The sequence below is a fragment of the Oncorhynchus masou genome, chromosome 28 (genome assembly GCF_036934945.1).
Source record: "Oncorhynchus masou masou isolate Uvic2021 chromosome 28, UVic_Omas_1.1, whole genome shotgun sequence".
NCBI classification, from domain to species: domain Eukaryota; kingdom Metazoa; phylum Chordata; class Actinopteri; order Salmoniformes; family Salmonidae; genus Oncorhynchus; species Oncorhynchus masou.
In genome coordinates, this window is record NC_088239.1 from 63,925,825 (window position 1) to 63,953,509 (window position 27,685).

At 41.5% G+C, this 27,685-nt stretch overlaps 1 protein-coding gene across 1 annotated transcript in view; it reads left to right on the top strand.

The window, feature by feature from the left end:
- Positions 1–823: 823 nt before the first annotated feature.
- Positions 824–27,685, top strand: part of LOC135518054 (tumor necrosis factor receptor superfamily member 10B-like) — a 41,701-nt gene continuing 14,839 nt past the window's right edge. Inside the window, exon 1 of the mRNA XM_064942890.1 lies at positions 824–1,058. Within this exon, the coding sequence (XP_064798962.1) occupies positions 1,023–1,058 (36 nt within the window). The 5' untranslated portion in view covers positions 824–1,022. The remainder of the gene's footprint in view (positions 1,059–27,685) is intronic.

Genomic DNA, 27,685 nt, shown 5'->3' on the forward strand with positions numbered 1-27,685 from the left:
ACTAAAGATGTTAAATTACTGAAAATGAAATGTCACTTATTTTATTTCAGGGTCAAAAATCCTCTACAGACAAATAAAAAGGGAAGTTGGCTTAGCTTATCCCGTGAACTGACATAGTAATTCCTCGTCTTTAGTCTTTACTTGAGTAAAGTCACAGGTTTGCTGATTGCACAATATCTGTGTTGCATCATTGTCTGGCACTGGCAGAATGGATCCTGTGATTTAAAGAATACAATCAAGTGCTGGAATTCCCCTGGGTGCAATAACTAGTCCTAATGAATCAGTTCATCTGAGAGCCATACATGCAGCTTATTCAGGTACATTATCGAAAGTTCAGATAGTCACTCTGTCATGTGGCAATTATGTCAACCCTACACATTTCTAAATGTTCTGGACAATTACGACACCTAAACATCCCCACTTATACAGAGTGTGCTGGTCTGTCTTAAACTAAATAAGAAATCTTATTCAGCCTACTTACAGCATTGAGGTTATTGTATAATTAATTATTAATAATGAACGTATTGTATATGAATTAATTTACATTCATCATAACAGATTCATGATATATGATATTATATTTAAAATTATAGCCTAAAATTCTAGTCCTAAATATATTTAGCAAAACTTGTTGGATAGAACGAAAAAAGAACGTCCAACGTGTATCAAATATTGTTTCATTTTTCACAGTTTCGTCGGCCTACTTCTAAATGTTGGGAGTGACATTGTTTTTGACATTGTTTTTTCCACTCCAAATGAAGTTATGTGATTGGTCTATGGGCAGGGATGACGTCAATGAGTGTGGAGGATTTTCTTCGAAAGAATTATGCCATCGGCGGGACAGTCTCTCAAATGTGAGTGCGTAAAACGGACGCGTCTTCAGAACGTATCGCTTTTATATATACATGGAAACAACTGGATGTTTTACTTAAAATGCTTTATTTAAAAAAATAGTTGTGTTTGAAAGGAAGTTTTAGATTTCTACACGAGGTTGAAGTTTGAATGATAGTCGCTGGAATTCCATGATGATCTTCGATCTGACGTTCATGAAATGTTCGGTAAGAAAATAAACATTGTATTATATAGTGTTCTATGTTGTTGTAACATAGCCTATAACGTTATGTCCGATCAAGGCCACTTTGTTAATGGGATTCCTTGTAGTTTGAACGATACAAAGTAACTTTTACTCCGGCAGAAATAGTACTGATGGCCCAATGCTATGCAGATTGAGTACCTAAACTACTTTATGTAACCGTTTACAAACGAAGACTGAAGTTTACCTGAAGTTTACAACTTGCTCTCGGGTGAGGGGCCACGCACGAGCGGCCGCACGCCGCAGACCCGAGATACAATAGGCTAGGCTACAGCAATCTCAGCCGTCCGTTCTCTACTCCTTATTCAACTATAACTTTCGGTCGTGTCTCAAGTTGTAGCCCACTGCACTTGAACATCATTGCGTGATTAATGCTGCGTATGATCAGTGGTGTTTGTTTGTTTACTGGGACACATTGTAACTATTCATGTGCAGTATTGAAAGTTTATACTGTAGACTACTTAACTGTACGTGTGTTGTATAATTTTGACCCCTTCCCCCATGACAACAGTCACCATCTGGTGCGGGACATGATCCCACCCTATTAATTCAGCCCCCAGGCATCAGCTCTGACTGTCTGGGACATTGGATCAAACCGTTGGTTGGTCTCTACTCAAACAATTTGAAACACTGGCTAAATGCTTGTCATGATTTCATGATATGATCGTGTGGTATTTTTCTATTGAATGTATAGGCTAGTTATTACCTTGATGTAAATGGGTGTACATATACTTGTTAGGTTGTACCTACATTTTAATAACACCTCACTACAGTTTAGCCTACTTGTCCCACCATGTCGATCAATACATGGTTTAGCACCTCTTTACTTGTAGTTGAAGAACAAAATATTTAGAAATGTGGTCTGCAAAATATTCCAGCTTCAATATTACTGAATACAGTACTGTTGAAAAGGAATTTCAACTGTCCTAGATCCCTAGGTCACAGACAGACAGACACACACACACATGCCTATATATTTAATAGAGTCGTAGCTAGTCCTGCCAATGTAAAGTTTATTCCACACAGAAAGGGCCATTCAGTGCTGTGCTGTTGTATTTTCCAGCCGTGCAGTGCCAAAACCTGACACTATAAATATGGCATCAGTAAAACCTGAAACACTTAACCTCGGATAAAAGACCCTTTGGGTTTTCCACAAAATATACTGTTGGAGAAATTCATAGAAATAAATATGTTGGAATTGTTTTTAAATGAGTGACAAACTGAAATAACAACCAATTTGTGAGTAATTTTCATGGAAATACCATTCATTCAGATACATTTATTTCCACATTGGTTGTATTTTATTTATTGTGGTCAATTGGTTAAATTGATTGATTGGGTAGGGTTAGGCTACATAAAAGGCTTTTCCACCACTAAACAGCAAATACTCCAGTATTAAATCAACACTGGTCCAGTGTCTATGTGGGTCCACAATTTTCAGTGTTAAATTAAGACATTTGCATATTTCCAAAGAGTGCCTTTAGAAATAGCAACCATTACTGTATTGGTTAGTGACCAGAGCTTGTGAGCGGTGCAGAGCTTGCCCAATTTGACTGCAGCGTGGAGCAAGATTCCCAAAGGCTGGAGCTCCTACCTTCTCGCCCACTCCAATTTTGCTCCAGTAGCTCTCACTTCGTGAGCTCACGCCATACCCGCCCCAGCATGCATTTGCAGTCTACTTGTGTGCTGCTATAGCCCCTTGTTTTAGCTACTGTCACAGATTTAGCTAAATATTTTCATAAAGAAACTGATAAAACGCACAGGTGCTAAATCAAGGTAACTTACAAAGATGAGGAGCAAGAGAGGAAGTGTGGTGATGTCGTGTCCACAACTAAAGAATCATTGTGTAATCTGAAAAGACACATATCCCAAAAGCATGCTACATGCGCGTGCTAAAAGAAAGGAATGAGGTGGGTAGATAACTAAGTGTGTCATTGTAGCAAAGTATTTATAGACTAAAAATCAGATCGCTTAAACATTTAGTTCATTTTCGTTCTATTATCTATACAATAGACCATAAATGATTTTGGCCCAATAGGCCTGGCATATTCTCACATTCAAGGGGCTTTCTGTTTTTATTGAGTTATTAGGCCTACCTATAGAAAAATAAAAGAAGAACTTTGCATCTCTGCCCAGAGTGGCCAAAATGGTGTTTAGCATCCCCAGTGGCTCTGCAAGTGTGGTGAGGATATTCTCCACTGCTGACCGGCTCTCCAGGCACCATCGCATGAACCTGAAGCCACAGACTGGCCAAACTTGTGTTTCTAAACATTCATTTTAAGAATGAATTTAAAGGCACAAAAGTTAATTTTAATTTCATTCTAATTAAGCCACAACCCACCACTGCAACCTGTATGCTCTCGTTGGCTAGCCCTCGCTTCAAATTTGTTGCCAAACCACTGGCTCCAGGTCATCTATAAGTCTTTGCTAGGTAAAGCCCAGCCTTATCTCAGCTCACTGGTCACCATAGCACACCCACCCGTAGAACGCGCTCCAGCAGGTATATTTCACTGATCACCCCTAAAGCCAATTCCTCGCTTGGCCGCCTTTCCTTCCAGTTCTCTGCTGCCAATGACTGGAACGAATTGCAAAAATCATTGAAGCTGGAGACTCATATCTCATTCTCTAACTTTAAGCATCAGCTATCAGAGCAGCTTACAGATCATTGCACCTGAACATAGCCCATCTGTAAATACCCCATCCAACTACCTCATACCCATATTGTTTTGTTTTTTTGCTCCTTTGCACCCCAGTATCTCTACTTGCACATTCATCTTCTGCACATCTATCACTCCAGTGTTTATTTGCTTAATTGTAATTATTTTGCCACTGCGGCCTATTTATTACCTTACCTCCCTAATCTTACTTCATTTTCACACTCTGTATATAGACTTTTCTATTGTGTTATTGACTGTACATTTGTTTATTCTATGTGTAACTCTGTGTTGTTGTTTGTGTCACACTGCTTTGCTTTATCTTGGCCAGGTCGCAGTTGTAACTGAGAACTTCTTCTCAACTGGCCTACCCGGTTAAATAAAAGTGAAATAAAAAATAAAATAAAAAATAAAATACGTGCAATTTATATATTATAATGATTTACTACAACAAAATGTTGTTTAAATGCTGAGGGCTTTATATCCCTACCAGCCTATTTTGTCGCACTCGCAAATGCTTCACAGTGTATTTCATTGTAGACTATAGCCTTGAAATAATTGAAATAATAGAGCCTAAATAATTCATTTTCATTCCTTCTTAGGCTCCATGTCTGGCTCCTGACCTATTTACAGTGTTTATATGTTGTTTAATATGACATATAGCCTATTTGAAATGATGTCTGCTTCTTACATTCCAATGTTTATTCAAATCCTTCTCATTCAAATCCATATTGTTTAGTTAATTGGTAGGTCCAGTTATTCATACAAATAGATGGGTTTTGGTTAAATTGATTTTAATGAATGGAGCAAATTTGGAGTGGCAGATGTTAGACGCTTGTAAGTGTTAGCTAGCGTTAGCCACGTAGCTAGAATTCGTAACATGCTGTAACGTAGACGCAGGGAGTTAGGAAACAAGTGCTGTGTGAGTTTAATGATAATGAATATAGGATGAATACAAAACAAGAGAAGCGTCTAATAAGGAAACATAAACAATAATACCTGATGAATGATAGAACAGAGTGGTAGATAAATGGTAAGTAGTCAAGGTAGTAATGAAGTCCATGTGTGACTGATGATGGGGAGCAGGTGTGCGTACTGATAGTTGCCAGGTGTACGTAATGATGGGTTGCCAGGACCGGTGGTTAGTAAACCGGTGATGTCGAACACCGGAGCAGGGTAGCGGGAGTAGACAATGCCGACCAGGACGACGGCCCTGAGGGCGAGGAGCGGGCCGGTCAGCGAAGTGGAAATCTCAGATGATGTTGGGATCTAGAATGTAGTCCAACAGAACCCAACAACGCATCTCTGGACCGTACCCAACAGGTACTGGAGCCAACACTCACGACGTCGGGAGTGGGGAGCTGTAATCTATACATCACCTCATTGACGGGAGGACCTTCAATGGCCCCACAAACCGGGGACTCAGCTTCTTACAGAGCAGGCGGATTGGGAGGTTCCTGGTGGAGAGCCAGATGGGATAACCAGGATGGAACACAGGAGCCTCACTGTGGTGGTGAGTCTCACGTTGGCATCGTTCCAGATCTCTTCTGCGTGCCTGAACCACTCGTCCACCGGAGAAGCTTTGGTCTGGCTCGGGGTCCACGGAGCCAGGGCTGGCTGATAACCCATAACACACTGGAAGGGAGTCAGCCCGGTGGAGGAGTGACGTAAAGAATTCTGGGAGTTCTCTGCCCAGGGAAGGAATGGGGCCCACTCCTCCTGCTGGTCCTGGCAGTGACTCCTCAGGAACCTCCCCAGCTCCTGGTTCATCCTCTCCACCTGCTTCTTAGACTGAGGCCGGTACCCGGCTAACTGGTTAACTGCCTTGTTCAGGGGCAGAACGACAGATTTTTACCTTGTCAGCTCAGGGATTCAATCTTGCAACCTTAGTTAGTTAATTAGTCTAACGCTCTAACCACCTGCCTCACGAGGAGTCTGCCTGTTACGCGAATGCAGTAAGAAGCCAAGGTAAGTTTCTAGCTAGCATTAAACGTATCTTATAAAAAACAATAAATCATAATCACTAGTTATAACTACACATGGTTGACGATATTACTAGTTTATCTAGCGTGTCCTGCGTTGCATATAATCGATGCGGTGCGCATTCGCGAAAAAGGACTGTCGTTGCTCCAACGTGTACCTAACCATAAACATCAATGCCTTTCTTAAAATCAATACACAGAAGTATATATTTTTAAACCTGCATATTTAGCTAAAAGAAATCCAGGTTAGCAATATTAACCAGGTGAAATTGTGTCACTTCTCTTGCGTTCATTGCACACAGAGTCAGGGTATATGCAACAGTTTGGGCCGCCTGGCTCATTGCGAACTAATTTGCCAGAATTTTACGTAATTATGACATAACATTGAAGGTTGTGCAATGTAACAGCAATATTTAGACTTAGGGATGTCATCCATTAGATAAAATACGTAAAGGTTCCGTATTTCACTGAAAGAATAAATGTTTTGTTTTCGAGATGATAGTTTCCGGATTCTACCACATTAATGACCTAAGGCTCGTATTTCTATGTTATAATTAAGTCTATGATTTGATAGAGCAGTCTGACTGAGCGATGGTTAGCACCAGCTCGCTCGTAAGCATTCATTCAAACAGCACTTTCGTGAGTTTTGCCAGCAGCTCTTTGCAATGCTTCAAGCTTTGCACTGTTTATGACTTCAAGCCTATCAACTCCCAAGATTAGGCTAGTGTAACCGATGTGAAATGGCTAGCTAGTTAGCGGGGTGCGCGCTAATAGCGTTTCAAATGTCACTTGCTCTAAGACTTGGAGTAGTTGTTCCCCTTGCTCTGCATGGGTAACGCTGCTTCGAGGGTGGCTGTTGTCGATGTGTTCCTGGTTCGAGCCCAGGTAGCGGCGAGCAGAGGGTTGGAAGCCATACTGTTACACTGGCAATACTAAAGTGCCTATAAGAACATCCAATAGTCAAAGGTATGTGAAATACAAATGATAAAGAGAGAAATAGTCCTATAATTCCTATAATAACTACAACCTAAAACTTCTTACCTGGGAATATTGAAGACTCATGTTAAAAGGAACCACCAGCTTTCATATGTTCTCATGTTCTGAGCAAGGAACTTAAACGTTAGCTTTCTTACATGGCACATATTGCACTTTTACTTGCTTTTCCAACACTTTGTTTTTGCATTATTTAAACCAAATTGAACATGTTTCATTATTTATTTGAGGCTAAATTGATTTTATTGATGTATTATATTAAGTTAAAATAAGTGTTCAGCAGTAACCACTGCTTTTAACCAGGGCAAGGTGACCGGAAACATGACCGAATACAAACAGTGTAGCTATTCCCTCTGCAAGGCAAACAAACAAGCTAAGCGTCAGTATAGAGACAAAGTAGAGTCGCAATTCAACGGCTCAGACACAAGAGGTATGTGGCAGGGTCTACAGTCAATCACGGATTACAAAAAGAAAACCAGCCCCGTCACGGACCAGGATGTCTCGCTCCCAGGCAGACTAAATCACTTTTTTGCCCACTTTGAGGACAATACAGTGCCACTGACACTGCCCGCAACCAAAACATGCGGACTCTCCGTCACTGCAGCCGACGTGAGTAAAACATTTAAACGTGTTAACCCTCGCAAGGCTGTTGGCCCAGACGGCATCCCCAGCCGCGTCCTCAGAGCATGCGCAGACCAGCTGGCTGGTGTGTTTACGGACATATTCAATCAATCCTTATCAGTCTGCTGTTCCCACATGCTTCAACAGGGCCACCATTGTTCCTGTTCCCAAGAAAGCTAAGGTAACTGAGCTAAACGACTACCGCCCCGCCCCGTAGCACTCATTTCCGTCATCATGAAGTGCTTTGTGATACTAGTCAAGGACCATATCACCTCCACCCTACCTGACACCCTAGACCCACTCCAAAATGTTTACCACCCAAATAGGTCCACAGACGATGCAGTCTCAACCACACTGCACACTGCCATAACCCATCTGGACAAGAGGAATACCTATGTGAGAATGCTGTTCATCGACTACAGCTCAGCATTTAACACCATAGTACCCTCTAAACTCATCATCAAGCTCGAGACCCTGGGTCTCGACCCCACCCTGTGCAACTGGGTACTGGACTTCCTGGCGGGCTGCCCCCAGGTGGTGAGGGTAGGTAACAACATCTCCACCCTGCTGATCCTCAACACTGGGGCCCCACAAGGGTGCGTTCTGAGCCCTCTCCTGTACTCCCTGTTCACCCACGACTGCGTGACCATGCACGCCTCCAACTCAATCATCAAGTTTGCGGACGACACTACAGTGGTAGGCTTGATTACCAACAACGACGAGACGGCCTACAGGGAGGAGGTGAGGGACCTCAGGAAAGGAGGAGGAGGTCAGGAAAATGACCTCACACTCAACGTCAACAAAACTAAGGAGATGATTGTGGACTTCAGGAAACAGCACCCCCCTATCCACATCGATGGGACAGTAGTGGAGAGGGTAGTAAGTTTTAAGTTCCTCGGCGTACACATCACAGACAAACTGAATTGGTCCACCCACACAGACAGCATCGTGAACCTCAGGAGGCTGAAGAAATTCGGCTTGTCACCAAAAGCACTCACAAACTTCTACAGATGCACAATCGAGAGCATCCTGTCGGGCTGTATCACCGCCTGGTACGGCAACTGCTCCGCCCACAACCGTAAGGCTCTCCAGAGGGTAGTGAGGTCTGCACAATGCATCACCTTGGGCAAACTACCTGCCCTCCAGGACATCTACACCACCCGATGTCACAGGAAGGCCATAAAGATCATCAAGGACAACAACCACCCGAGCCACTGCCTGTTCACCCTGCTATCATCCAGAAGGCGAGGTCAGTACAGGTGCATCAAAGCAGGGACCGAGAGACTGAAAAACAGCTTCTATCTCAAGGCCATCAGACTGTTAAACAGCCACCACTAACATTGAGTGGCTGCTGCCAACACACTGCCTCAACTCCAGCCACTTTAATAATGGGAATAGATGGAAATTGATGGAAATATATCACTAGCCACTTAAACAATGCTACTTAATATAATGTTTACATATCCTACATTATTAATCTCATATGTATATGTATATACTGTACTCTATATCATCTACTGCATCTTTATGTAATACATGTATCACTAGCCACTTTAAACTCTGCCACTTTGTTTACATACCCTACATTACTCATCTCATATGTATATACTTTACTCAATACCATCTACTGCATCTTGCCTATGCCGTTCTGTACCATCACTCATTCATTTATCTTTATGTACATACAGTATTCTTTATCCCTTTACACTTGTGTGTATAAGTTAGTAGTTTTGGAATTGTTTGGTTAAATTACTCGTTGGTTATTACTGCATTGTCGGAACTAGAAGCACAAGCATTTCACTACACTTGCATTCACATCTGCTAACCATGTGTATGTGACAAATACATTTGATTTGATTTGTATTGTTGTAATTGTCATTATAAATTGGCCGATTAATCGGTATAGCCTTTTTTTGTTCTTCCAATAATCGGTATCGGTGTTGAAAAATCATAATCGGTCAACCTCTAGTGGAAATATTTATATATAACACATGGAAATTATGTTGTTGACTGCACTGGGCCTTCAACACTTACAGATGTAATTTAACATCTGAATCAACACTAGCAATGTTACACTGGGACTCCCTAGTGGCGCAGCGGTCTAAGGAACTGCATTGCATTACTACAGACCTGGGTTCGATCCCAGTCCATGACCGGGAGTCCCATAGGGTGGCACACAATTGGCCCAGCGTCGTCCAGGTTAGGGGAGGGTTTGGCCGGGGGGGGGGGCTTTACTTGGCCCATCGTGCTCTCGCAACTCCTTGTGGTGGGCTGGGTGTTTGCAGACTAACTTCGAACGTCAGTTGAACAGTGTTTTCTTTGACACATTGGTGCAGCTGGCTTCCCTGTTAAGTGGGCAGGTGTTAAGGCAGGTTGGCGGATCATGTTTTGGAGGACGCATGACTCGACCTTCGCCTCTCCCAAGCCTGTTGGGGAGTTGCAGCGATGAGACAAGATTGCAATTGGGTATCACGAAATTGGGGAGAAAAGGGGAGTAAAAAATAAATAAAAAGAAAGAAATGTTACACTGAAAATCAACACTAGCTAACACTGGACAATTTGCTGTGTACAATCTAGCACTAGAGGTTGTTTTGGTCAGAGTAACCTAATCATCACATCCAAGTTTGAAGTCATGCATTTTTCCGCTACTTAGACCAAATTGCTTCTCTCTCTGGGGTGGCGATGTCATTGTTTATCTCTTCTGTAAACAACAGAAACTTTTGAAGTCTTCTCTCCAGTCAATGCTTGTTGCTAGGGGACTGCGAGCAGACTTTCAACCCCCTTGATCGAGCGGACACTCAACTCCCCCAATGGTCCTCCCTCGACTCCTTTGCAAATGACTGCAGTGTACTTGCCTGTCTCTTCAGTAAACTTCCTGTGTAGAAAATACACAGATTTACAGATTATTAGGGGCATCAATCCAGTCATGCCCAGCCCACACTCATTTACACTAAATGTTATCTGTGGTTTGGTTTACTTTACTACTGGGTGTGGGTTCACACAGGAAATCACTCTCTATCTCTATGGGCAACGAAGGAAAAGACAACCATCAGCGAGGCCTACTGCTTCTATATTAGTAGAAGTACAGTGAGGGGAAAAAGTATTTGATCCCCTGCTGATTTTGTATGTTTTCCCACTGACAAAGAAATGATCAGTCTATAATTTTAATGGTAGGTTTATTTGAACAGTGAGAGACAGAATAACAACAAAAAAATCCAGAAAAACGCATGTCAAAAATGTTATAAATTGATTTGCATTTTAATGAGGGAAATAAGTATTTGACCCCTCTGCAAAACATGACTTAGTACTTTGTGGCAAAACCCTTATTGGCAATAACAGAGGTCAGACATTTTTTGTAGTTGGCCACCAGGTTTGCACACATCTCAGGAGGGATTTTGTCCCACTCCTCTTTGCAGATCTTCTCCAAGTCATTGAGGTTTCGAGGCTGACGTTTGGCAACTCGAACCTTCAGCTCCCTCCACAGATTTTCTATGGGATTAAGGTCTGGAGACTGGCTAGGCCACTCCAGGACCTTAATGTGCTTCTTCTTGAGCCACTACTTTGTTTCCTTGGCCGTGTGTTTTAGGTCATTGTCATGCTGGAATACCCATCCACGACCCATTTTCAATGCGGGAAGGAGGTTCTCACCCAAGATTTGATGGTACATGGCCCCGTCCATCGTCCCTTTGATGCAGTGAAGTTGTCCTGTCCCCTTAGCAGAAAAACACCCCCAAAGCATAATGTTTCCACCTCCATGTTTGACGGTGGGGATGGTGTTCTTGGTGTTCTAGGCAGTATTCCTCGTCCTCCAAACACAGCGAGTTGAGATGAGGCCAAGGAGCTCCATTTTGGTCTCATCTGACCACAACACTTTCACCCAGTTGTCCTCTGAATCATTCAGATGTTTATTGGCAAACTTCATAAGGGCATGTATATGTGCTTTCTTGAGCAGTGGGACCTTGCGGGCGCTGCAGGATTTCAGTCCTTCACGGCGTAGTGTGTTACCAATTGTTTTCTTGGTGACTATGGTCCCAGCTGCCTTGAGATCATTGACAATATCCTCCCGTGCAGTTCTTTGCTGATTGCTCACCGATCTCATATTCATTGCAACTCTCCGAGGTGAGATCTTGCATGGAGCCCCAGGCAGAGGGAGATTGACAGTTATTTTGTGTTTCTTTCATTTGCGAATAAACAATCTTGTCCCTGACATCATTGGAGAGCTCTTTGGTCTTGGCCATGGTGGAGAGTTTGGAATCTGATTGATTGCTTCTGTGGACAGGTGTCTTTTATACAGGTAACAAGCTGAGATTAGGAGCACTCCCTTTAAGAGTGTGCTCCTAATCTCAGCTCGTTACCTGTATAAAAGACACCTGGGAGCCAGAAAGGGGGTCAAATGCTTATTTCCCTCATTAAAATGCAAATCAATTTATAACATTTTTGACATGCGTTTTTCTGGATTTTTAGTTGTTATTCTGTCTCTCACTGTTCAAATAAACTTACCATTAAAATTATAGACTGATAATTTCTTTGTCAGTGGGCAAACGTACAAAATCAGCAGGGGATCAAATACTTTTTCCACTCACTGTACAAGTTCAACAGTGTGGCTAAGGATAGATTCCACTATTGGTCCCCAAAGCTACTTCATGCTATGGATGGTTCACAATTAAAAGTCACATAGCATACATGCCTAGTCTAAAACTATAGAACTTTAAAATATATCTCCTATATGATACTGTCTTTTATAATACTGTCTCAAAGATACAAACCATGGAACAGTGAAAGGAAAGAGTACCAGGCTGGCACCACTTACATTCCATTGCAAGCACTGGCGTTGATAGAGTAGAGAAGTCACATGCAGACTACAGCCTACAGTATGATGCAACCCCAGTGCAAGCCTTTTAATCAGAGGGCAGGTTGTCAGTGTGGTGGTTAGACTCACTCACAGGTCTGACTGATCGGTTCTCATTTAGAGTTCATATCAAACCTCAGAACGTAAAAGGAAGGATGTGGTGGGAAGGTGTGATCGTGTTAACATGTTTCACTCTATCTTTTTTATCACCAAGGACCAGAACAAACAGAGTGGCGGTTTTTAATATGTATGTCATTGAATAGACATTCAATGTGCATATTTGAATCACACCTGTTACTGTAATCTCCTCAGTGAAAAGGGTTGATAAGGACTAGTGAAGGTGACGTGTTCCTCTATTAACTACTCATTCATTCCAGACATGTAGTCAAATATCTGAACCACTTACAGCGCATGACCAAAACGTGTTTACCTGTTTAAAATGTAATATAATGTCATGTGTTGACCAAGTTCATCTGGAAATACACCTGTTCAACACCTTATGTAAAACTCAGTTTCCTGTAGACAGACAGACAGACAGACAGACAGACAGACAGACAGACAGACAGACAGACAGACAGACAGACAGACAGACAGACAGACAGACAGACAGACAGACAGACAGACAGAGAGACAGACAGAGTGCAAGAGTGTCACCTGACATAGCTGGCATTTATGACACCCACTTAACCTGAGGAACATGCCAAGACATGTTTGATATAGTTGAAGTTGCTCTAACATTCTCAAATTGGTGCCTTCACTATTATTGATTGGTGTTCATTATGATTGTTTGGATAAATCAATTGACTTTACCCGAGACCTAGAACTATCTGTTTGATGCAGTTGTTATCCAGCAATTCTGTCAGGATTACCTGTTACTTATGGAACACAGATAGTGAACCTTGTACTTTATTTCATGGTGCATGAGTTACTAGTTATTTACTAAGAAATGACTTACTAAAATGGTAACTAGATAATAATAACATTAACTACATCGTTGTTTCTTTGAGATTCATTAACCTCCTATAGCTCAGTGATTTACTGTGAAAAGAATGCATTTCATTGACTACTAGTTCAACTAAAGTGCATTCATGAAAACTCAGACAGTTTGATGTCTGAATTATCACCAGTCTGAACACAGACATCCGGAACACTACCTAGGATGGCATGTCCTATCATTGACAGTTGCCACACTTCTGTTTGAAATTTGAGTTCAAACTGCCTCAAAGGTGTCTCACAACCCTGCCAAGTCCTCTATCTATTTTTTACCTCTCGGATCTTATACCAAATAACGCCAAAAATGTTCCGAGGATGTTAAACGCGCCCCAACCTTTGTCCATAGGGTGGGATAGTGTTTACAAAGACATAAATCACACGTTGAGATGGTCACTTAGGCCCTGTAGACCTATTGGACCAGACACACAGTCTGAATCTTTATGGATAAGACTATAAACTATCCAGTGGCTTCAAATAGCTTTTTATTTGGAGACACCCTGTTATGGCACTAATGTGATTGTCTTTGGAACAAGGTAATGGACTCTCTTTAGAGACTTGAGAGTGAGTCACTCTTCTCTTTCTCTCCTTCTTCCCTTCTCTCTATCTCGCTCCACACTCCAACAGCCTACCAATAGCTGTGTCATTCCTTTCTAACTTGGTCAAATTCAATATATGGGTTGAAATGAACTTAACTCTGCGCTAAAAATACAGAATGTTACACTCAAGCTAATAGGTGGCATTAAGTTGGCTATCTACAGTGTTACCGTGAAGTTAGTTTCACAGAAGGTAAAACTAGGGCTGGGCGATACGGCCTAAAAATTATATCTCTATTTTTTTTGTTCACAATATATACAGTACCAGTCAAAAGTTTGGACACACCTACTCATTCAAGGGTTTTTCTAATTTTGTACTATTTTCTACATTGGAGAATAATTGTGAAGACATCAACTATTAAATAACACACATGGAATCATGTAGTAACCAAACAAGTGTTTAAAAAAATCTAACTATATTTTGTATTTTAGATTCTTCAAAGTAGCCAACCTTGCCTTGATGTTGAAATCAAGTGGCCTACCTTATTTCTCAGAATGAGAAGGAGTTGCTAATTCCTTTTTATAATTGTGTTTTATGCTTATTGCACATTTATAAAACACAGACTAGACCGCAAGTATAACAGTATTTGGCTAAAATGCTGCTTGTGGTACATGATACCCCAATGCTGTGCAAACTGAGCATTTTCCAGAATCAATGTTCATTGATACTCTCATTTTATTAGTCTATGCTCTGCACTAAATTTGAGTAGTTGAGACGTAAAAGGGTCTCGTTAGAAAAGTTAACCTCCTCTTAATTAAAATAATTTCTCAATGTGTTTCGGTGTCCATAGGAATGATTTCTGTTGGACCAAACCTCAAATGCAAATAGCGAGTTGAAACCGCTTGTCAGAGAGGAAGATGTGATATTTCAACTTTGTTGGCATAAGAGGCAGGGGACGTGCTTGGTGTGTGTGTGTAAACCATAGAGGAAGAGGTGAAGGAAGAGGCTTCACTCTCACTAAAATCTGTCCAAAATAAGTCCATTGCGTTTCTATGGGCTTATTTAGGACCTATGGGCTTATTTTTTCCCGCCTTTGGTACAACGACTCCCATTGTTAGGCCAGAGATGGGCATCTTGTCATTATACAGTTGAAGTCGGAAGTTTACATACATCTTAGCCAAATATATTTAAACTCAGTTTTTCACCATTCCTGACATTTAATCCTAGTAAAAAGTCCCTGTCGTTAGGTCAGTTAGGATCACCACTTTATTTTAAGAATGTGAAATGTTAGAATAATAGTAGAGTTTGATTTATTTCAGCTTTTATTTCTTTCATCACATTCCCAGTGGGTCAGAAATTTACATACACTCAATTAGTAGTTGGTAGCATTCCCTTGTTTAACTTGGGTCAAACGTTTCGGGTAGCCTTCCACAAGCTTCCCACAATAAGTTGGGTGAATTTTGGCCCATTCCTCCTGACAGAGCTGGTGTAACTGGGTCAGGTTTGTAGGCCTCCTTGCTCGGCACGCTTTTTCAGTTCTGCCCACAATTTTTCTATGGGATTGAGGTCAGGGCTTTGTGATGGCCACTCCAATACCTTGACTTTGTTGTCCTTAAGCCATTTTGCCACAACTTTGGAAGTGTGCTTGGGATCATTGTCCATTTGGAAGACCCATTTGCAACCAAGCTTTAACTTCGTGACTGATGTCTTGAGATGTTGCTTCAATATCTCCACATCATTTTCCTCTCTCATGATGGCATCTATTTTGTGAAATGCACCAGTCCCTCCTGCAGCAAAGCATCCCCACAAAATGATGCTGCCACCCCTGTGCTTCACGGGTGGGATGGTGTTCTTCGGCTCCCCTTTTTCCTCCAAACGTACCGATGGTCATTATGGCCAAACAGTTCTATTTTTGTTTCATCAGACCAGGGGACATTTCTCCAAAAAGTACGATCTTTGTCCCCATGTGCAGTTGCAAACCATAGTCTGGCTTATTTATGGCGGTTTTGGAGCAGTGGCTTCTTCCTTACTGAGCGGCCTTTCAGATTATGTCAATATAGGACTCGTTTTACTGTGGCTATAGATACTTTTGTACCTGTTTCCTCCAGCGTTTTCTCAAGGTCCTTTGCTGTTGTACTGGGTTTGATTTGCACTTTTCGCACCAAAGTACGTTCATCCCTAGGAGACAGACCGCGTCTCCTTCCTGAGTGGTATGACGGCTACGTGGTCCCATGGTGTTTATACTTGCGTATTATTATTTATACAGATGAACATGGTACCTTCAGGCGTTTGGAAATTGCTCCCAAGGATGAACCAGACTTGTGGAGTTCCACAATTTTCCCATAATGTCAAGCAAAGAGGCACTGAGTTTGAAGGTAGGCCTTGAAATACATCCACAGGTATACCTCCAATCAACTCAAATTATGTCAATTAGCCTATCAGAAGCTTCTAAAGCCATGACATAATTTTCTGGAATTTTCCAAGCTGTTTGAAGGCACAGCCAACTTAGTGTATGTAAACTTCTGACCCACTGGAATTGTGATACAGTGAATTATAAGTGAAATAATCTGTCTGTAAACAGTTGTTGGAAAAATTCCTTGTGTCATGCACAAAGTAGATGTCCTTTCTGACTTGCCAAATCTGTAGTTTGTTTACAAGAAATGTGTGGAGTGGTTAAAAACGAGTTTTAATGATTCCAACCTAAGTGTATGTAAACTTCCCACTTCAACTGTATACAGATTTCTGGTGTGAATGTGGAGGTGCACACAGCACAGAGGATCGAAGGAGACTAGACCAAAAATACAACATGAGAACAAACAGACATAAACGCTCATAAAAACGACAAATTACAAAACCTAGATTCTTACGATACAGGCATTTGGAAAATCGTGCAAATACATTCAACATATCACCCATCCCTAGGTCAAACTCCTACTCAACAAAAGGGTGATTTTGAAAGGACCTTTTCAGGTCAATGTTTTTGTGTAAAGCTACGCAACAATAAACCTCACAGAATTCCCCCTTGCCCCCAAGTCCCACCACACACATGCATGCACATACTGGTACGCACACTGGATGTGTTCAAACATAAAGAGTAGTTAACTAAAGCACACTTGTTTGACTCTTTACCACAGCTCTTAGATATTTCAGCCCACTTATTTCTCACACTTCATCAAGGCACTAAGTCAGATGTATTGTGGTCACTCAGGGCCTCATTGTCAGTTGTGTTAGCAAACACAACTGTTTGACTTTGAGCAGAAAATTCACAAAGGTTGTTGTCTACCTCTTGTACGAAGGTAAAAGTCAACTAACCTAACCTGTCACACACTGTAACCCAGTGTCACACACACACATACAGTACACACTCTGTGCAATGGCTCAGTAATCAGTGAACCCTACTCCGATGAGGAAACCGAGTGTGTGTGTCTTGGAGCTGTGGCTTCCTTGAGTTAAAAATAACTGCTAGAGCGGATACGACCTAGTGGCTCTTGGCCCGGGCCAGGCTTGGACTAGGAGGACTAGGACTAGCCATTGAGAGAGAGAGAGTGCAGTGTTGAGCTGAACCCGGCATGAAGCCTCGGCATTGTCTGGGCCTTCCTGTACACCCTGGGAGGAGGGGGACGCACCGTTTCACATGCTCCCTACTGATACGCTGTGTCCGTGTGTCTGTATGCGCGTCTGATGGTGGATACTGTATGTGTGGCATTGAAGTTTGGTGTCATCGTGTCGTGTATGTGTTTACATAATGTGTGTGTTTGTGCGACTGTGCATGCTTATGTGTTTTGTGGTTATTGGTGTTTTTGAGGGGCTTTATGTACTACACTGTATTTGTTTGTGCAGTATATAACATAAAGCCACACACTCTCACCCCCGACATATATCTTAATGTTATGTGTTAGTGTCTGATAAAGAATGCAGTTGTGGTGGGTGAGTGACGTGTTGTTAATGGTACAAGCTGTGATGTACCATACCCCAGACCCCTACCACAGAAGAGGTACACATACTGTATACAAGTATGTCACTCTGGTTTATTACTGAAAGACATATAACTAGAGCTTCAAAAGATAAGCTGGATTTATCTCTCAAGTAGAAGAAGAGTTTTCTTTCAGCATCTTGTTCAGGGTTATCTATGTGGGTTTGAATGGTCAAGTATCTAACTTGGGCTTACTCAAGAGTAATGTGAGTCAATTTAACACACTTTCATTTAGGAATTTCCAGATGTAAAGAGGGAGAGAAAGTAAACTAAAAGAGTGGTGTGCCATCAAAACATCAAAGGATGCATTTCAAAATGATACACTACCATGAGGAATGTTGCTAGTATATGGGTGCACACTATCAGTTAGACATGTAATGATATACAGTATTGTACATTTGGCTACAGGGCAGTGTTTTTACTAATGCTATTGAAGGTTACCTATTATTTACATGGTTATACCGGTAGGAAAGAAAAGAGTGCAGGAGTCTGAACAGACGAAGAACTAGATAAGTTGTGGTTTGTATCTTGAATAACAGTCAAACTGAAAACAAGTACCTTGTTTTTTGTTGTTGCCTTTCAGTTTTGGACTTTCAGTAAATCAAGATGCAAACCACAATGTGTCTTGTTCTGAGTCAGGTACTTTGGAATCTCTTAGGGGTGAGTGAGATGAGTAATACTTGAATGTCTCCTCGAGTGAAGACCTCGACCTGTAATATACAGTGCCTTCAGAATGTATTCACATCCCGTGACTTTAAATCTGCATTTTGTTGTGTTACAGCCTGAATTTAAAATGGATTAAATTGAGATTTTGTGTCAATGATCTACACACAGCAATACCCCGTTATGTCAAAGTGGAATTATGTTTTTTTTTTAATGTGTACAAATTAATTAAAAATTAAAAGCTAAAATGTCTTGAGTCAATAAGTATTCAACCCCTTTGTTATGGCAAGCATAAATACCCTGAACAAAAATATAAACGCAACATGCAACAATTTTAAAGATTTGACTGAGTCAGTCAATTGAAATAAATAAATTAAGCCCTAATCTGTGGATTTCACCTGACTGGGAATAAAGATATGAATCTGTTGGTCACAGATACATAAAAAAGAAGTAGGGGCGTGGATCAGAAAACCAGTCAGTATCTGGTGTGACCACCATTTGTCTCATGCAGCGCAACTCCTTTACATAGAGTTGATCAGGCTGTTGATTGTGGCCTTTGTAATGTCCCACTCCTCTTCAATGGCTGTGTGAAGTTGTTGGATAGTGGCGGGAACTGGAACACGTCGATCCAGAGCATCCCAAACATGCTCAATGGGTGACATGTCTGGTGAGTATGCAGGCCATTTGAAGAACTGGGACATTTTCACCTCCCAGAATTTTCTAATCAAATCTAATTCTATTGGTCGCATACACATATTTAGCAGATGTTGTTGCTGGTGTAGCAAAATGCTTGTGTTCCTGTGCTGGCATGGTTACACATGGTCTGCAGTTGTAAGGCCGATTGGACATACTGCCAAATTCTCTAAAACGACGTTGGAGGCGGCCTATAATAGAGAAATTAACATAAAATTCTCTGTTAACCGCTCTGGTGGACATTCATGCAGTCGGCATGCCAATTGCTCGCTCCCTCAACTTGAGACATCTGTGGCATTGTGTTGTGTGACAAAACTACACATTTTATAGTGTTCTTTTTATTGCCCCCAGCACAAGGTGCACTTGTGTAATGATCATGTTGTTCAATCAGCTTCTTGATATGCCACACCTGTCAGGTGGATGGATTATTTTGGGAAAGTATAAATGCTCACTAACAGGGATGTAAACAAATTTGTTCACAACATTTGAGAGAAATAAGATTTTGGTGCAAATGGACAATTTCTGGGATCTTTTATTTCAGCTCATAAAACATGGGACTAACTTTTTACATGTGTAAGTTCAGGAGTAAAGATTTGCTTAATAAGTAACTGTGTGTGCAATAATAGTGTTTAACATGGTTTTTGAATGACTACCTCACACGTACAATTATCTGTAAGGTCCTCAGTCGAGCAGTGAATGTCAGACACAGATTCAACCACAAAGACCAGGGAGATTTTCCAATAACTCGCAAAGAAGGGCACTTATTGGTAGATGGGTAAAAATAAATAATAAAGCAGAGCATGGTGAAGTTCTTAATTACACTTTGGAGGGTGTGTCCACCCAGTCGCTACAAGGAAACAGGCATGGTTCCTAACTCAGTTGACGGAGAGGAAGGAAACTGCTCAGGGATTTCACCATGAGGCCAGTGGTGACATTAAAACAGTTACAGAGTTTAATGGCTGTGGTAGGAGAAAACTGAGGATGGATCAACAGCATTGTAGTTACTCCACAATACTAATCTAAATGACAGAGTGAAAAGAAGGAAGCCTGTACAGAATAAAGATATCCCACAACATGGATCCTGTTTGCAATAATGCACTGAAGTAAAAGTGCTAAAAATGTGGCAAATAAATTAACTTTATGTCCTGAATAAAAATTGTTATGTTTGGAGCAAATCCAACACAACAAATCACTGAGAACCACTCTTCATATTTTCAAGCATGGTGGTGGATGCATCATGTTATGCGTATGCTTGTCATCAGCAAGGACTAGGACGTTTTTCAGGATAAAAAGAAATGGAATAGGACTAACACAGACAAAATCCTAGAGGAAAACACAAGGCCAAATATACACTGGATTTGCTTACCAAGACAACATTGAATGTTCTTGAGTGCCCTACTTACAGTTTTGACTTAAATCAGCTTGAAAATCTATGGCAAGACTTGATAGCTGTGTCTCAATGATCAGCAACCAACTAAACAGAGTTTGAAGAATTTTCAAAAGAATAATGTACAAATATTTTTAAATTCAGGTATGCAAAGCTCTTAGAGACTTACCCAGAAAGACTCACAGCTGTAATTGCTGCCAAACGGTGATTCTAACATGTATTGACTCAGGGGGTGGAATACTATGTAATCAATATATATTTGTGTTGTTGTTTATTTTTTACAAATGTTGGAATTCTTCTTCAACTTTGACATTACAGAGTATTTTGTGCAGATCGTTGAAAAAAATTAGATTTAAATCCATTTTAATCCCACCTTGTAACACAACAAAATGTGGAAGAAGTCAAGGGGTGTGAATACTTTCTAAAGGCACTGTATGTCTTCAGGAAGTTGTAAAACTGACCTAATATAGTTAGTATAAGCAATGGACCCACAAGAAACTACTTAACATGTTTTTCAATTTCAAAACATCTGTCAAACTATGATTTTGGCGTGAACTAACCCCTTAAGCATCTCTGCGCTAGAGGTCGACCGATTAATCGGAATGGCTGATTAATTAGGGCCGATTTCAAGTTTTCATAACAATCGAAAATCGGTATTTTTGGGCGCCGATTTTGCCGATTTAAAAAAAAATGTACACCTTTATTTAAGCTTTATTTAACTAGGTAAGTCAGTTAAGAACACATTCTTATTTTCAATGATGGCCTAGGAAAGAGGCAAAACGACAGATTCTTACATTGTCAGCTCGGGGGACCCAATCTTGCAACATTACAGTTAACTTGTCCAAAGCTCTAACCAATTGCCTCACGAGGAGCCTGCATGTTACGCGAATGCAGTAAGCCAAGGTAAGTTGCTAGCTAGCATTAAACTTATCTTATAAAAAACAATCAATTAACGACTGTCGTTGCTCCAATGTGTACTTAACCATAAACATCAATGCCTTTCTTAAAATCAATACACAAGTATATATTTTTAAACCTGCATATTTAGCTAAAAGAAATCCAGGTTAGCAGGCAATATTAACCAGGTGAAATTGTGTCACTTCTCTTGCGTTCATTGCACGCAGAGTCAGGGTATATGCAACCGTTTGGGCAGCCTAGCTCTTTGAGAACTAATTTGCCAAAATTTAAGGAATTATGACATAACATTGAAGGTTGTGCAATGTAGCAGGAATATTTAGACTCATGGATGCCACCCGTTAGATGAAATACGGAACGGAATAAACATTTTGTTTTCGAGGTGATAGTTTCCGGATTTGACCTAAGGCTCGTATTTCTGTGTGTTTATTATAGTTAAGTCTATGATTTGATATTTGATAGAGCAGTCTGACTGAGGGGTGGTAGGCAGCAGCAGGCTCGTAATAGTCAAAGGTATATGGTTTAGAAAGAAATAGTCGACGAGTTATAATTCCTGTAATAACTTGCGGCTGAACTTGAAAGGAGTTCCTTCGTTATTTTACCGTTCATGTCTTCCATAGAGAATGTCTTGATCTACTTCAAATAAGGTCTGTGTTTCGTGCAGGCTTAAACCGCCTCGGCGTTTTGATACCCGTGTAAATCTCACTAGGAGAAGGTAACGTTTGTCAAAATATTTTCATGAATCCACTCTATAAAAAAAAAGATATTCGCTTATATTTAGCCAATATTGATCAGAGTTACCTTGTCCTATGGATATCTACACAGTTATAAAATTGGCAAGGTGGTGTAAGCCTACACGAAACACAGACCTTATTTTAAGTTAATCTAAAAAATATCCTATGGAATAAATGAATGTAGGAACCGCTTTTCAGATTTTGCTAGAAGGTGTCATGGGAATTATGACTCGCACTTTGGTAGTCAACTCTTACCATGTCCATTATTAAAATAGGATTTCCTGCATATAGAAATGACAGTTTTTGTTTTCAACATTCATCACAGGTAACTTAAACTCAAACAGTTGAGAGTATTTGTCTCCTAAGCAGACTCTTCAGTATCATTGTCACTTCAGAGCTGTGTGTGTTTTACAGATGGCAGAGAAAAGCAGAGCACCAGTGAGGGACTATTACATGGAATTGGCACCAGGGAAAGCAAGGTGTCTTATTAGTGATAAAGATGTAAGCATGAGGTCAGCAACGGCTAAATCAAAACATACCACCAACCTGTGGAATCACCTTAAGAACACCCATCCGAAAGCCCATATGTATTATATTAAGTTAAAATAAAAGTGTTCATTGTTCATTCAGTATTGTTGCAATTGTCATTATTACAAAAATGTGTGTATATATACAGTATATACACATTTTTAAAAATCGTCCGATTAATCGGTATTGGCTTTTTTTGTCCTCCAATAATCGGTATCGGTATCGGCGTTGAAAAATCATAATTGGTCGACCTCTACTCTGCACTCACTGTGTTTCTATCTCAGCCTACCTTCTTCTTAGCAGCACTTTCCTTCACTAATCTGAACCTCCATATCAGGGCCTGTTTCCTTCATCCGCCTGTCCAGTTAATCTGAACGGATGGGTGTACAGTATCCCCACTAACACGTATTTCCCTCCCAGATAATGGATGAGTGACTAATGGGAAAGGCATGATCGGGATACAGACGAGGGTCAGGGTCCCACTCCCCAGGGGCCTGCTGCTCCTTATCAGATATGGCTCTGATTGAAATCATCTGTTTTATATCAAATAAAGTACATTCTGACTTGACCCCGCTGCTGTGTGTGTGTGTGTGTGTGTGTGTGTGTGTGTGTGTGTGTGTGTGTGTGTGTGTGTGTGTGTGTGTGTGTGTGTGTTCCCCCCCCCCCCACTCTCCTGAGATAATGAGGCTCACTGTAGGACCCACAGGAGGGGAATAAAACCCTCTAAATGCCACATTGATAACCTGCTCGGCTGAAAGGGGGTCCTGTCATTCAGTAATAAATACAACTTCAGTGTACACAGTGGCATATGTCGAGTGTTCCAGGGCAATTTGGAAGTACCCCTGGCAATGACAGGAATTAGATGAGAGTAACTGCCGCCGGACTGGGAGACAGTGAGGCTCACAAAGGCTGCAGTCCATTCATTCTCGCTCTCTCTTTCTTTCGCTCTGTCTCTTTTTCTCGCTCTCTTTTTTCTCGCTCTCTCTATCTTTCTCTGTTTCTCTCTTTGCCTCACTCTCTCTGCCATGTGCAGGCCAGGATGTCTGCTGTACTGTACTACACTTGAGTATTTAGTATTGGTGGGCTGCCAGAGACCAGGGACTGTGGCTTTAGGACTTGGAGGGATCTTTTTCAGCACTGAGGTTAAGGTGGCTACTCTGGTCCTCTTCCTTATGAAACTCTACCACATATTTTAGGCTTAGGGCATAGGGTTAGAGTTAGGGTTTTAGGGTTAGGGGTTAAGGAAAATAGAATTTTGAATGGGAATTAATTGTTTGGTCCCCACAAGAATAGTTAACCACACGTGTGTGTGTGTCTATGTGTGCGTGTGCGTTGCATGCATGTACTGCCCAGTTTTTACATAATCAGGTCAATACAATTTTTAAATGATTTCTTTGAAATTTTTCAATAAATGTTCATATTTGTAGCTACATTTTAAGTAAATACCTGCAGTCAACTTGTGCAATACATTAGGAGATAAAGCTGATTGTGATCTTCAATTAACCTGTCACATTATTGTACATTATGAAGCTTACCATCATTCCCTTGAACAGTTGAGCCAGTCACGTGTTTGTTTGTAAATAATGTCTAATATTCATCATAGAAAGCCAGCTACATTTCCAAATATTTTGCTTAAAGTTAATCTTGGATTTTACCTGAGAAAAGTAGGCTACACTGAAAGGTACTGGAGAAAAGTAGCGCTGTCTGCTGATAGAATGCCTCGTTTGTTAATTCTCCTCCGAGTGGAAAAGTGCAACTGAAGCACAGAATTAGCATTTTGGTTATATTTATTTTTACCTTTATTTTGTGGGATTTCTTTGGGCACCCCTTGTGTACTAAGCCGGTAATACTGTAAATCCCAGAATGAGAGAAGGGGGGTATGATGATATGAAAATCTGGTTAATGCCCAACCCTAGTAACTACAAGGAAATAACCAGTGTGACATGAAAGTGCAGGCAGTTACACAAAAGGTGTGTGAAAAGTGGTAAGGCCTGTAGTCAAGTGTACAGGTAGCTGTAATGTTGGTCGATCAGGTTTTGAGGCATAATTTAAATTGTCTGCATTTAGAACTCAGTACTGAATAATATGTATGTCTACTACTCCGTTTCATACCAAGAGCTTACTGTACAATATGGAAGTAATTTAGCAGAATAGACAATTCAACACTTGGGCAGCAAACCTCAGTCACACAAAAAGCTCTCTTTCTAATGGCCATGGCTCAATGGGAAAATTCCATTGTTAGATATTTCTCCTCCCCATAAAGTGACCTTTTTCCTCTTTGAGGCGCCTGTAAACTGCTGAGACAAGAACAGGTTTGTCTGTGAGGTTGGGATGGCTGCTGCATGGAGGAATCTAGTGATCCACAGGCCCAGGAATGCACTCAGACAGGATGTTATGTCACTGCTCAGCAGCACTTCGTGTGTGCGTGTGTGTGTGCACGTGCGTGCGCGTGTATATTTTCCAGTAGCCACCTGAAGTAGGATCAGGGAGTTAGCTATCTAACTTGCCTAAAAATTCTGAAATAACATTTATGGGGGGATAAGCTCGAAATGGGCGTGGTCTAAATGACAACCAAAAAGTTATTTAGTTATAAAATCAAGTTATAACTCATTGAACCGGCTTTGTAGTATACCCTTCAGGCTTTTCATTGTGAACATAACCATGGTTACGCTTCTAAGCAAGCCTGATTACTGTTTGTGGGATTCCTCATGGTTTCACTACTTCTCTTGTCTATAGTGTGCTTCCAATGCACGGATCAATCTCTCCTCACTCTTCCCTGGTTGTGCTTTTCTCCTTTTTCTATCTTTCCCTCTTTCACAAATGCATGCTGTCGTTTTCCCCTTCTCCTTCTTTTTCACACGGCCTCAGTCCTTTGCTTTCACCCTCTCCCCTCCCACAGTCACACATTCAACTCTTTAACTAGCCCTGTACAATCTCATAAGCTATTAACCCCTCTATCTTTTCCTCTCTCCCCCTTCTCTGTCATTCTCTCTTTCTGCCCTCTCTTTCTCTCACTCCCCCTCTCTTTGCCTCTTCTCTCTCACTATGTTTGGATAAAGCTAAATGGTGTGATTGTGAGTGCTCTGCTGGTCGTCGGCCCCTCCGCTCTGCCTCCCCGTGTCTGTGGAAAGTCTGACGTGAGCAGAGAGAGCGGGGAGAGGGGGTGGGAGGGGGGAGAAGGAGAGAGCCAGCAAAAGGCTCGGCGGGTGCACAGCAGCGCTGCACCGGCCAGGAAACTCTCTGTGAACAATAAGGCATGGCCGGCCGCCTTCCACTGATCCAAGTGAGGAACGACAGGAGCTTAGACTCAGGAGTCAAGTCTGTTTGTCAGGAGTCAACTCCAGTCTGTAAGGAGTCAACTCTACTGTAGTCTTACACAAGTCAACTCCAGTCTGTCAGGAGTCAACTCTACTGTAGTCTTACACAAGTCAACTCCAGTCTGTAAGGAGTCAACTCTACTGTAGTCTTACACAAGTCAACTCCAGTCTGTAAGGAGTCAACTCTACTGTAGTCTTACACAAGTCAACTCCAGTCTGTCAGGAGTCAACTCTACTGTAGTCTTACACAAGTCAACTCCAGTCTGTAAGGAGTTAACTCTACAGTAGTCTTACACAAGTCAACTCCAGTCTGTCAGGAGTCAACTTCAGTCTGTCAGGAGTCAACTCTACTGTAGTCTTACACAAGTCAACTCCAGTCTGTCAGGAGTTAACTCTACTGTAGTCTTACACAAGTCAACTTCAGTCTGTCAGGAGTCAACTCTACTGTAGTCTTACACAAGTCAACTTCAGTCTGTCAGGAGTCAACTCTACTGTAGTCTTACACAAGTCAACTCCAGTCTGTCAGGAGTCAACTCTACTGTAGTCTTACACAAGTCAACTCCAGTCTGTCAGGAGTCAACTCTACTGTAGTCTTACACAAGTCAACTCCAGTCTGTCAGGAGTCAACTCTACTGTAGTCTTACACAAGTCAACTCCAGTCTGTCAGGAGTTAACTCTACTGTAGTCTAACACAAGTCAACTCCAGTCTGTCAGGAGTTAACTCTACTGTAGTCTTACACAAGTCAACTCCAGTCTGTCAGGAGTTAACTCTACTGTAGTCTTACACAAGTCAACTTCAGTCTGTCAGGAGTCAACTCTACTGTAGTCTTACACAAGTCAACTCCAGTCTGTCAGGAGTCAACTCTACTGTAGTCTTACACAAGTCAACTTCAGTCTGTCAGGAGTCAACTCTACTGTAGTCTTACACAAGTAAACTCCAGTCTGTCAGGAGTCAACTCTACTGTAGTCTTACACAAGTCAACTCCAGTCTGTCAGGAGTCAACTCTACTGTAGTCTTACACAAGTCAACTCCAGTCTGTCAGGAGTCAACTCTACTGTAGTCTTACACAAGTCAACTCCAGTCTGTCAGCAGTCAACTCTACTGTAGTCTTACACAAGTCAACTCCAGTCTGTCAGGAGTTAACTCTACTGTAGTCTTACACAAGTCAACTCCAGTCTGTCAGGAGTCAACTCTACTGTAGTCTTACACAAGTCAACTCCAGTCTGTCAGGAGTCAACTCTACTGTAGTCTTACACAAGTCAACTTCAGTCTGTAAGGAGTCAACTCTACTGTAGTCTTACACAAGTCAACTCCAGTCTGTCAGGAGTCAACTCTACTGTAGTCTTACACAAGTCAACTCCAGTCTGTCAGGAGTCAACTCTACTGTAGTCTTACACAAGTCAACTCCAGTCTGTCAGGAGTCAACTCTACTGTAGTCTTACACAAGTCAACTCCAGTCTGTCAGGAGTCAACTCTACTGTAGTCTTACACAAGTCAACTCCAGTCTGTCAGGAGTCAACTCTACTGTAGTCTTACACAAGTCAACTCCAGTCTGTCAGGAGTCAACTCTACTGTAGTCTTACACAAGTCAACTCCAGTCTGTCAGGAGTCAACTCTACTGTAGTCTTACACAAGTCAACTCCAGTCTGTCAGGAGTCAACTCTACTGTAGTCTTACACAAGTCAACTCCAGTCTGTCAGGAGTTAACTCTACTGTAGTCTTACACAAGTCAACTCCAGTCTGTCAGGAGTCAAC